Genomic DNA, 12,285 nt, shown 5'->3' on the forward strand with positions numbered 1-12,285 from the left:
CCTTCTGCTAGGGCTGGACCCTGCTCTGGGGAGACGGGGCAGGGAGGCAAAGTGGTTGTGAAACAGAAAACGCAGCAGACAATTCAGAGGTCAGCTGCTTGTTGAGAAAAGGACACCTAATATTTGCATAGGATGTTATACCTTTCAATTTCATTTGATACCCCCCCCAGGACCGGTAGCGAATGGGATTGTTTTCTCCTGCTTCACAGATGTAGAAATAAACTCAGGTAGCTAGTTAGTAGTGAATAATGTTCAGACTTGACTCAGGGTTCCCAACTCCAAATTATGCTTGTGAGTAGCCTTTTCCCTCAGCATTAAACCGCTTTGCCTGCAGTCACTAGTCCTTTTGAAGGGAATCAACACCCAGCCTCCCCATGTCCCTCACTCTAGGGGCCCAGTCTGGCATTCTTGGTTTCCTCCACCAAATCCACCAGGCCCCTACCCACTATAGATTCAGAAATCAGGGAGCTGCTCCGGTTTCCATTCTTTCTAGTTCTTTCTCTTCCAGCGGCCCCATAGGTCAAGAGGAGAGAGTTTTTATGCCAGGGAATTCCTTCCATACAGATCTGGTTCTGTCATCGCACTACCCCCAGGGTCCCCCACCCCATTGTCCTCAGGATAGAATCCTGTGTGTAGTCCACAAAACCCATCCTGATCTGGTGTCTTTCTACCTCCTTGCTCTGAGCTCTCTTTCCATACTGTATCTGCTTTTTAAGCACACAGTACAAGATTAATAAATGTTACTTTTTGCTATCACTACTTCTTTTTGTGTACCAGTTGCTTTGCTGGTTTTATCGGCAGGGTGCATCACTGCTCCCCAGGTTGCCTTTTTCTGATTCCCACAGCCAGGCAGAGCTGAGGGGTATAGTGGTATTTGGTGGTGGCACTCCTATGGCTGCTCTCTTCTCTAGACCTGGGGATGCCCTTATCAGTCTGTTAAGGGCAAATTGACCCAGCAGGTCTTAATTGGAGAAGCCTGTGGAGGCAGGGAGTAGAAAACGGGTCTGACCTGGCCTTGCTCTCAAGCAGTTTAGGTGCTGGAGGGAGGGTACAGGAGGTATTTGGATCCTGATAAAGAAGCCAAGGGACCTGAAAGGGGAGAGAACACCTGAGTAGGTGGGCTCGGGAAGGTCATGCCACAGAACTGGGCCTTGAATCAGCAGTATTTGATAAGATGGTGGTGGGTTTGGGCACAGTGACTTGAGAAATGCTGAGATTTTCTAGTCAAAAACACCTGTTTTGAATCTTTGCTCCAAAACCTAATAGCTTTGTGATTTGGGGCCAGTTATTTAACCTTCAGAGTCTTGGTTTCTTCACATACGAGATAGGAATAGTAACAGGAGTTGTAAGGCTTCTTGTGATGGATGTAAAAGCCAGACGTACCCAGATGCCTGAGAAATAATATGTAGTTACATCTTGGGTATTTTAGGTGGAAGCAACAGCATGAACAAAGGTGCGGAGGTGGCATTTAAAAGAGAATTTGAGGGATGGCAGCAAGAGGTGTCAGTGTTGGGTGCTAGAAAGACCAATCACGGATTTGACAGACGGGGACGCTGACTGAAACCCTTTAAAGATCAGAGATATGAAGAAGAATAACAGGAGCTATGTATTGATCTTGCACGTGCCAGGCTCTGTGCTTGGTGTGTTATATACCTTTTGCTTCTCAGCCCTGCAGCCATCTGAGAGGCTGGCGTTATCATCCCCACTTTGTAAATAAGGAGACTGGGCCTCGGGAGGAGAGGCTGGCTCAGAGCCATATAACCAGGGCCGTACTAGCATGGGGGTGGGGTAGGCTCTGGGGGCCTCCACCAGGCTCTCCAGCCAGTGCCAGGGTAGGGGTGGAGTTGGTTACAGGATATTTCACCGGGTTATGCAACTAAGCTGGTGTGGGTTCCAAGCTGTTCCTCCCCTGGAGAGGCAGGGCTGTTGTTCTCTGCTGGGGCGTATTGAGGGTGGGGAGGGTGAGCAGGAAAAGGTATTTCCTGAGGGAAGAGCAGAATCTGGAAGGGAAACTGCTGGGGGGACCCCTGACACTCCTTCCCCAACCCCTCTTCTAGGCCGAGGCTCATCTGGACCGGTTGCTTTGCTTCCACCTTTGGCCTGTGTCTGGCACTCCTGAATTTTGCATATATTCCTGCTACTTGTAGACTCTCCTCCTCTTAACCTTTTATTTTATTTTTTTAAGTTTATTTCTTTTGAGAGAGAGAGAGAGAATCCCAGGTAGGATAAGGGGCTCTGTCTTACGAACCATGAGATCATGACCTGAGCTGAACTAAAGAGGCTGACGCTTAACCCAGTGAGCCACCTGGTGCCCCTAGACTCTTCTTTTGACTTACCTTGTGTGCTCTGTCTTTTCTCTCAAATTCCCTTACCATGAGAAGGGGCTGGATTACCAGGATATTCCCCTGCTCCTACTCCGATCTTTTATGAGTGAGCCCAAGAAAAGCCAGTTTCTGAACGTCTTCCATGTAACAGTGCTCTGGGCTTCTGGACATGAGTTTAATCCTTACTGCATTCCTTTAAAGGATGGGTATTATTATTCACATTCTACAAGTGAGGAAACCAAGGCTCAGACAGGTTAAGTGACTTGCCTGAGGTTACATTCCTAGTAGGAAGTGCTTTTGGGATTTAAACTCTGCCTCTTCTGGTGGCAAAAGTCACACCCTTCCCTCCCACTTCAACACCCTCTTGATGTTTTCTTCTCCCCTTACAGCAGGGAGCCAGCTGGTGGAGACTGGGAACTTGCCTGCAGGCTTCACCTTCTAGCAACAAGGGCAGGTCACTGGAGATCTGGGTAGGGGCCTGGGAGGCTTCACTCCCTTTGGACAAAGACTTTGGAGGTGGGGTGGGGTGGAGGGGNAGAGGTAGATATTGTGCTTTACAACCCCAAAGCACCTTTAGATTAATACCCCATCCTTGGGGCACCTGGGTGGCCCAGTTGGTTGAACGTCCAACTCTTGATCTCAGCTCAGGTCTTGATCTCAGGGTTGTGAGTTCAAGCCTGTGCTGGGCTCCACGCTGGGTGTGAAGCCTACTTAAATACTCACCCCATCCTTGTGTGGGGTTCAGAAGGTCCTGAGAGGCTCAATAGCAGTAATCTCTGAAGTTTGAGTGTTCACCACACTTACGTGCTAAGGGCTTTGGAATAATTTCCCCTAGACTGCAAACAATAGTCGGCACCACATTGGATATCAAGAAACAGGCATAGCGAGTTTAAGCAAATCGCTCCAGGTCCTGCAGGTAGTAAATGGTAGAGTCAGAGCTTATGAGACCCTCAATTGTGTTTTCTTTCTGCTGTATTCCTTAGAAAGTGCCATGGACACTTTTAGGGTGATGGATATGTTCCTGAGGTCAGTTGTGGTAGTGGTTTCACAGGAGCAAACATGTTTAAACTGATCAGACGGTACACTTTGAATATATGCAGATCATTGTGTATCAAGTATGCCTCAAGAAAGCTGTGGGGGGAAAAACCACACAAAACATTTCCCAACAAATGTTTCTTCAAGGGGCTCAAGAGCCCCAGCGAGAGGGTACCTGGCCATCTCCACTTTGCACCAAAGCAGGACCACTGTAGCCCAGGAGATAGTCTCACAGACATGGCTGGTTTTCCAGCTGCCTTTCCTTCCCTTGTTCCGCACCACTAGGCAGAGACTAGCACCAGGTTGGATCTCTTGAATGAATTGCCCTCATTTTCCATTGAGCCTGAGAAGCCCCACTGAGATTCCTTACTTATTCCCTCCTCGACTGTTTCTCTAGCCGAGAGTGGTGGAGTCCGGCCCACGAGGGAGATGGCAAAGACACAGGCCCTGCCCTCCAAAACTGACAGTTGGGTTGGAGTGGAGGCAGGCAGGAGAGTCTGGGCAGGAGGCATTCGTGAGGGACTGGAGAAAGTCTGGATACGGTGCGGTCTCTTGAAGGATGCAGAGATGGGAGGTCACTTCTGGCAGGGGTACCACCAAGTACAAAGGTCTGGCCAGAGGAGAGGGTGACTTGAAGACTCAAGAGAGGCCAGGTTAGGCAGGCAGGGAGAAGCCAGACATCAGAGACCCGAGAAGGGTGGGGATAGAGGGGGAGCCATAGTGGGTCATGGGGCAAGGACAGGTCCTGGGGGTCACTACTGTTGGGACTGAAGCAGAAATTGGCTCTCCAGGGCCTGACCATGATGGGAAGCAGAAGTTTCAGCTGTGTGTGTGTCTATACCAATATGTAGATCATGCCCAGTTTAGGCTTGGGTCACAAGGGCTCTAAGAGGAACGGCCCCTGAGGGTATGTGTAAATTTCAGAGGGCTGCAGTAACAGATTACTTCGAACTCTGTGGCTTAAATCAACTGAAATTTTTTCTCTCACCATCTGTAACAACTCTGGTTGGTCATGCTCCCTCCAGAGGTGCTAGGGAAGAATCTTTCCTTCTTAGCTCCTGTGGTTGCCTGCTGCCCTTTGTGTTCCTTGGCTTGTACCTGTATCACTCCAATTTCTGCCTCTGCCTTCACATGGCTGTCTTTCTTCTGTGTGTTTCTGTCTCTGTGTCCAAATTTCCCTCCTCTCCTTGTAAGGATACCCATCACTGCATTTGGGCCCACCGAATTCACTCTGATCTCATCTTGGTTACGTCTCCACAGAACCTGTTTCCAAATAAAGTCACACAGGTACTGGGGTTTAGGGCTTGAACATATCTTTTGGGGGGACATGATTTAACTTGCAACAGGGAGTTAGAAAGAAGTCCTATAGCTTCCTTCTGGGGGATCAGACACACACAGGGTTATTCTGAAAAGAGAACAGCAGCTTTGAATCTAAAAAAAGAGATGGCCAAACTTAATGCCTCGATGCTCCAAGTATGGTCATGGCCCAGCAGCATTGACGCCACCTGGGTGCCCTTTAGAAATGCAGAATCTCAGATTCCTCCCCAGACCTCCTGAGTCAAAAATCTTGATGAAGTGCCAAGTGGCTTGAAAGCTCATTCCAGTGTGAGAAGGCCGCTCCAGTAAAAATCTGACTTTTATTTCCTTCCCACTCATGGCCAGTCTGTCCTTCCCGCCTCTGTGGACAATCAGCCTGGTTGGAAGACAGGCAACCATGCTGTGCTTTGTTCTCTCTTTTCATGTAACATGTTCTTGAGTTTCTCTCCTGCGTGTCAAGGTGGCCCACGTGCTTGCCATTTCTGGAAAGCATTGGCCTTAATGAGCCAGTCCCTTTGTTGGGTCTTGGGCCGTGTCCAACTTTTTGCTGTTTATTACTGTTGTTGCCATGAACCATGAACGTTTCTGTACATACTCCTTTGGGCTTAGTTCCCTGAGGTAGCATATCCAGAATCAAAGTGCATGAGTAAGTGTGGACTCTTACCAGATCTTATCACTCTTCTATACCTGTGGAACCTGACATCATGGCAACTTTTTCTATTCTACCCAGCAGTGCACAGGAACCGGATTTGGAAGGTCACTTTCGAGCCAGACAAGTGAGGGTTCAAACCTCCTACTTTTTTGCTGTATACCGTTGGGCAAACTACTTAACATCTCTGAGCTTGATGCTGCTCTTCTGTAACATTGTAATCATGCTATAAATTTTGTATGGACTTTATAAAGATAATCATGACACCGCCACCATCCATTTATTGAGCACTTCCCACGAGTTCCTCACTTGACCCTTACCTTCCCCTGCAGAGTAGGCATGATCATCCCCTTTGCCCTTTTACAGAAGGGGAAACTGAAGCTTAGGTCAAGTAGCTTGCCTGAGGGTTATGAGGTGCCTAGGCCCACAGTTATCACATCCAGATTGTGAAGGTCTGTGTGATAAGATAGTGCGGATGAAAGAAGATACTGAGCATACTTCCCTAGCACGTGACCTGGCTCAGCACTTCTTTTCCCATGCCTTTGTCAGTCTTCTTGGGTACCCTCAGTGGTATCCAGCCCAGCACCGTTTCAGCTGTACAGTCATTGATGACTCCCCAGCTTGGTTTTTATGTACAAACTTTCTCCCAGGGGAAATGAGTTTTTAAATGACTCAGAGGTCTGGGGTTGGGAGCAGAGCTGGCTCTGATCCCTGCAGCTAACAGGCTCCTTCTTCCCCAGGGACAAGGATGGCCAGACTGCCCTTGGCTGTGAGTGCTCCTCGGTGCCCCTGGGGCTGAGGCTGAGCTGGTAGCCATGGGGCTGGGCAGGCTCCAGGCTTGGATGCTGCACCTGCCTACGGCCGTGGTCTATGGCTCCCTGGCTCTCTTCATCTCCGTTCTGCACAATGTGTTCCTGCTTTACTATGTGGACACCTTTGTCTCGGTGTACAAGATCAACAAAACTGCCTTCTGGGTTGGAGAGGTAGGTCAGCAGGCACTGGGTGGGAACCGGGGCGGGTTGCAGGGCTGGGTCCCACTTAGTCTGGAGCTGGGGGCAGGCCAGGTGACCCACCTCAATTCAACAAGAAAAGCTGGAGTTTTGATGAATGTTAATTTACCAGCTGGATAAATTTGCCCTGGATGGGTGGGACTTGGAGGGGGCTGTGGTTGATAGAGTGGGTTTTAGCAGGGGGACTGACCTGAGCAAAGGTTTGCAGGCAGGAAAGCTGGGCTCGTCTTGGGTGGTGAGCAGGCTGCGTAGGGAAAACTCTGGAGAAGAGGAGGCTGCTTGGAGCCCACCTGCGCCATCTCCCCTCTGCCCACAGACGGTGTTTCTCCTCTGGAACAGTCTCAATGACCCCCTCTTCGGCTGGTTGAGTGACCGACAGTTCCTCAGCTCCCAACCCCGGTTTGTGCCCTGCGGATGGCTCACAACGGGTCCTATGCCATCCTGCTCCCCGCTCCAGCCCAGGGGTGCCCGTGTTCGGGGTGGGAGAGAAAAGGGAGACCATTTTCAGGTTTTGACCAGGCCCCCTTCCCAAGGTCAGTTAGTCTCTCTCCGTGTGGGAGAGTGGCCTTGACTAATTGTTGCCTTGCTCACGTGGGGAGAGGTTTGCCCCACCCCACCCTTGTCAGGTCCTTAGAACTGGGAGCTGTACAGCCAACACTCTCTGTTCTTTCTGGATGATTCCTTTACCCCATCCTGCTTGGGCCCACCACTGGCCCCCAGCCTGAGAAATAGGTGTCCCACCACCCTTTGGCCGTCAGCCCTGGTAGGCTTGGCAAGGGACCAGACAAAAGCGTGTACACCCTGGACAGTTGTGCTTCCTGAATCAGGGCTCAGTGGGACCACCCTGGTGTGAGTTCCATACTCTGGGCCTCTGTGCTTCCTCTGGGGCCTGGGTGGCCAGGGGAAGAGGGGCGGGGGTGGGGGCCTGGCGCTTGCCAAGTCTGTAAAAACATCCCCCAACTTTCCTCCTCTCTCTGGCAGGTCGGGTGCCGGGCTCTCCTCGAGGGCTGTGGTGCTGGCACGGGTGCGGGCCCTGGGCTGGCATGGGCCGCTGCTGGCGGTGTCATTCCTGGCATTCTGGGTGCCCTGGGCCCCAGCTGGCCTGCAGTTCCTGCTGTGCCTGTGTCTCTATGATGGTTTCCTGACTCTCGTGGACCTACACCATCATGCCTTGCTGGCTGACCTGGCCCTCTCTGCCCACGACCGTACCCATCTCAACTTCTACTGCTCCCTCTTCAGTGCGGCTGGCTCCCTCTCTGTCTTTGCCTCCTATGCCTTCTGGAACAAGGAAGACTTCTCTTCCTTCCGCACCTTCTGCGTGGCACTGGCCACTGGCTCCGGGCTGGGCTTTGTGGGGGCCACACGGCTGCTTAGGCGGCGGGTTGAGGCGGCCGGCAGGGAGCCGGAGTGCTCAGCCCTGGCTGCGGATGGCAGGTGAGTGGCCCGGTCCGGCTCTCCTGGTTCCTGCCAGCACTCTTTTGAGTGTGATGTCAACACTGAGGGCCTGGGCTGATGGGTGGCTGGCCTGGGGTGGCGGGCGGCTGTGGCCCATTGGTGACTCCCCTCTGCCCTGTAGCCTATGTGGAGACGAGCTCTTTGCGGGCTGCAGGGAGGCAGCCAGCATCACTTTGGGCCAGTACCTGCAGCAGCTGGCACGCCACCGGAACTTCCTGTGGTTCGTGGGCATGGATCTGGTGCAGGTATGGGAGCAGTCGTCTGCCCAACGGCTAGGCTGCACTTCACTCAAGGGAACAGGCTCCTTGAAAGCTGGGGAAGCAGTTCTGGGCCTCGTATGAGAACCGCTGGGTGATTGGATAGCGGGAACACAGGTCGGGTAGTCGGGAGGCCTGGATCCCAGTGCCATCAGAACTTCTAACTCCCTGTGTGATCTTGGGCAGGCCTGTCGGGGCAGACGTGGGTGTCCTCACCTGCAAAGGGAGGATATGATAAAGGGGTGCCCTTTTGGGAACTCTGTGACAGTCTTCTTCAAACACTGAGTGCCATAGCTAAAACATGCGGTGTAGAGGCTAGCCCAACTTAGTCACAGATGGTGTTCATATCGTCAGGCTTGTTTTATTCGAGTATTTTCAATTAAAGAGAAAAAAAATCTTAATCGTTCCACGAAGAATCTTAGCATTCCTTCTACCTTTTAGCAAAATTAGATAAGCAATAGGAATTTGGTTTGGGGTTTGATTCTGGCATGCTCCAGGTGAAGGGACACGGGGACAGAGTCTGCTCTTGCCCTTGCTGCCTGGCCCAGCGGCCTCCGCCCTGCCCCTGTCGGCTTGCAGGTATTTCACTGCCACTTCAACAGCAACTTCTTCCCCCTCTTCCTGGAGCATCTGTTGTCGGATCACATCTCCCTGTCCACGGGCTCCTTCTTGTTGGGTGAGTGGGTGCCTTGTGCAGGCAGGAGGGACCGAAGCTTGCACCCCAGAACCCCTCCCCCAGCTGCAGACACAGCTCCCTCCCCCGCTGGGGCCTGGCTGGCAGGGGCAGAGGCCTCTGTGGGGTTGCAAGGCCTCCATTTCGGGAGGAAGGGGCAGGGCCTGTTGTGGGTGTGAGTGGGGTGGGCCCGTTCTCAGGGTGCCACCCACGTTCTCAGGGTGCCACCCACGTTCTCACGGTGCCACCCACGGTAGCTATTTAACAGCAAGGATTACAGGCCAACAGGCTTGGGTGTGCATCTTGACTCTGCTTATTCTCTGCTTTTTTGCTGTGTAGGCTTGGGTGTGTTTTATTTAAACTCTTTGGGCCTCCTTTGTTACCTATAAAGTAGGGATAATATAGTACTTACCCTAAAGGGTTGTGGGGATTAAAGAAGAGGATGTGAAGCTCTTAGCACAGAGCCTGGCACTCACCAGTGTTCAATCAATGCCAACTGGTTGTTAAGATGTAGATAATTAAAAAAAAATGTTTTTAATGTTTATTTTTGAGAGAAAGAGCGAGTACTTGAGAGGGGAGGGGTGGAGAGCAAGGAAGACAGAGAATCCGAAGTAGGTTCTGTGCTGTCAGTGCAAAGCCTGATGCAGGGCTCAGACCCACGCGCTGTGAGATTATGACCGGAGCCGAAGTCGGTCGCTCAACCGACTGAGCTGCCCAGGCTCCCCCAAGTTGCGGACAATTGTGGACGCTGTGGCAGTGGCCCCTGACAAGGCTGCACTCTTTCTGCACAGGCATCTCCTACGTTGCGCCCCACCTCAACAACCTCTACTTCCTGCCCTTGTGCCGGCGTTGGGGCGTCTATGCTGTGGTGCGGGGGCTCTTCCTGCTCAAGCTGGGCCTGAGCCTGCTCATGCTGTTGGCTGGCCCTGACCGCCCTGGCCTGCTCTGCCTCTTCATTGCCAGGTACACGCTGCCCTCCCTCACCCTTGTGCCTCTGTGCCACCTCTTCATTCTCATCCCTTCTCTCTCTATGCTGGCAGCAACCGTGTCTTCACTGAGGGCACATGTAAGCTGTTGACGCTAGTGGTCACAGATCTGGTGGACGAGGACCTGGTGTTGAACCACCGTAAGCAGGCGGCCTCAGCTCTTCTGTTTGGCATGGTGGCCCTGGTGACCAAGCCAGGCCAGACCTTTGCCCCGCTGCTGGGCACCTGGCTGTTGTGCTTCTATACAGGTGAGGGCTCTGGGAGCTGGCACAGGGCTCTTGAGGCTCCCGGGGTCAAAGTTTACCTAGCACACCAGCCGACAAACTGGGTCCAGTAAGGGAGAGAGGATGGCAGCTGGCCGATAGAGGCTATCCCTGGGCCACTCCTCCTTGGCCTCTCCCTACATGGGTAGAGGAACTGAGTGTTCCAGTTCTTCCAGTCTTTCAATAGTTCATTCATTCATTCAACAAATGTGTTTTGAATACTTTCTCTGCCAAGAGTTGGTCCCGGTCCCTCAAGGGAGACAACAATGGCCTTGCCATCGTGGAATTATTATTCTAGTCAGGGGGAGGGGATGGGATTGGCAATAAACAGTGAAATGAGAAAGTAGCAGGTAGTGGTAAGAGGATGGTACGATGGACAATGTGACTGAGAAGCTACTTAGTGTGGTCCAGGAAGGCCTCTCTAAGATGACACCCAGGATGTGGACTGAAGGGCAAGGATTTGGTCTCGAAAGACCTCGGTGAATCCCAGACAGAAGGTGAGGCAAGTGCAAAGGCCCAAGGTATCAGGAGTGGTTAGGAGATGAGGCTGGGAAAGTAACAGGGCTCTGTGAATCAGGGCAGGGTTTGGATTTTATCCTCGGTGTGAAGGGAGACTATTTGCGAGGGTTTTAAGCAGGGGGGGGTGACGTGGTATGATCTATGTTTTTTCAAGATCACCCTGACTGCTGTATGGAGAATGGGTTGTGGGGAGCTGTGGCAGAGGCGGTGGAAGCTCGAAGCAGCAGTGCTAGGGGGGCCGGGAGAAGGTGTCCGGGTACAGGATGTGTTTTGGAACTGGGGGGAGGTGAAGGATTGGCTGTTGGGGAGTGGTGAGGTTAAGTGAGGAATCCAGGAAGACTTTGAGGTTTTGGGGTGGACGGTGGTACCGGTGACTGAGAAGGGAAGAGCAGAGAAGTGCATTTGGAGAGGAGTTGAATTGTGGTTTAGATGTACACGTGTGTCATTTGAGATGTGGCGCCGCACTGTGGACTTTGGAGGAGACCAGGGCTGACCTTGTTCTTTCTGCATGCTCTCTTGTCCTAGGTCACGATCTCTTCCAGCAGCCCCCGCTGGCCCCTGTGGGAAGCGCCCAGCCCTGGCCGGAGCCCCCGGCCCCACCCCCGGCGCAGGCCCCATCGCTCCGCCAGGGCTGCTTCTACCTGCTGGTGCTGGTGCCCATCACCTGTGCCCTGCTGCAGCTGCTCACGTGGTCCCAGTTCACGCTGCACGGGAGGCGCCTGCACATGGTCAAAGCCCAGCGCCAGAACCTGTCACGGGCCCAAACCCTGGAGGTTAAGATGGTGTGAGAGGTGGGCACGGCAAGGCCATCCTGCTGACGACACCGTCTGCAGCCCTGGCCAGGAGCCACCTTTGCCAGTCCCTCATCCTGCTGCTGTGCCTTCCGGGGCACAGCCTGGAGGACAGATGGCAGGCAGAGTGGGAGCCTTCTGAGGCTGAGCCGGGAGCGTCACTGGGTTCTAAGTTCCTGCTTGGCTGTCTGACCCAGCTCGGGCAACGGCTGGGCTGTATGTGCTCAGGGACCTCTTCCCCCTATGGGGCAGGAGGAAGAAGAGGACCAAGAAGGGATGGGGCCATCCTGTGGTCATGGGGCTGCTGCGGGGCATGGAGGCCTATCCCATACCTGCCTGGGGCTGGTGCTCTGTGCTGTCTAGAAGCCACTTTCACCCACTCAGGGGAAGCTGTGAGTCCCACCGCCCCCTCCCTCCACCTTTCCAGTGGTTTCTCTGAGCCGTCTGCTTCAGCGGTGCCTGAAGGAGTGTGCCCTAGCTGCTGCAGGGCTTCCCCACCCCCACCTGGCCTCCAAAAGAGGCTCATTTCATCGCAGCTCAATTAAAGTCAGTCATTTCTATTCCCATTCCTGAGGTCTGTGCTGTGTGGGAGCAGTGGGTTGGGAGGGCCGGGGAACAGGATTCCTCACTTAACAGGAAAAGTACCCTGAGAATATTCTTCTGCAGACGAGTTGCAGAAGGGGGAGGGGCGCACCCTCATCAGATTCACGGAGGGAGCAGGAAAGCATACAGACCAGTAGCTGCCTGGGCATTTGGGAGCAAAGTGACCTGGAGGCCTGTGGTCCTGTCCCAGTGCGCGTCCTATACACCACACTGCCAGACGCGGGGAGCAAGGAGGACAGCCGCTTCCAAGACTGGGGTCCTCAGCCCTGAAGTCGCCAGGAGCTTTCAGAAATGCTGAGGTCTCGAGTTCTGTTCCTCCTGATTCTAATTCCATGGATCTGAGGTACGGCCTGGGCGCCGGGGTTTGGAAAGCTCTGGTTTTACTGTGCAGCTGTGACTAACG

General features: G+C 53.1%; 1 protein-coding gene across 3 annotated transcripts in view; it reads left to right on the plus strand.

Moving 5' to 3' along the window:
- Nucleotides 1-11,845, plus strand: part of SLC68A1 (solute carrier family 68 member 1) — a 12,559-nt gene extending 714 nt beyond the window's left edge. The window contains exons 1-9 of one of the 3 annotated variants that reach the window (XM_077748462.1): nt 2,714-2,794; nt 6,066-6,308; nt 6,652-6,734; nt 7,317-7,769; nt 7,912-8,035; nt 8,627-8,723; nt 9,512-9,683; nt 9,761-9,954; nt 11,014-11,845. In XM_077748462.1, the coding sequence (XP_077604588.1) occupies nt 6,141-6,308; nt 6,652-6,734; nt 7,317-7,769; nt 7,912-8,035; nt 8,627-8,723; nt 9,512-9,683; nt 9,761-9,954; nt 11,014-11,276 (1,554 nt within the window). In that variant the 5' untranslated portion in view covers nt 2,714-2,794; nt 6,066-6,140 and the 3' untranslated portion in view covers nt 11,277-11,845. Of the gene's footprint in view, nt 1-2,713; nt 2,795-6,065; nt 6,309-6,651; nt 6,735-7,316; nt 7,770-7,911; nt 8,036-8,626; nt 8,724-9,511; nt 9,684-9,760; nt 9,955-11,013 lie in introns of those variants that run through there. The other 2 variants (XM_077748461.1, XM_077748463.1) reach the window with 2 other exon arrangements.
- The last annotated feature ends 440 nt before the right edge of the window (nt 11,846-12,285 follow it).

Source organism: Crocuta crocuta, unplaced genomic scaffold (genome assembly GCF_008692635.1).
Source record: "Crocuta crocuta isolate KB4526 unplaced genomic scaffold, BGI_CrCroc_1.0 scaffold619, whole genome shotgun sequence".
Classification (NCBI taxonomy): domain Eukaryota; kingdom Metazoa; phylum Chordata; class Mammalia; order Carnivora; family Hyaenidae; genus Crocuta; species Crocuta crocuta.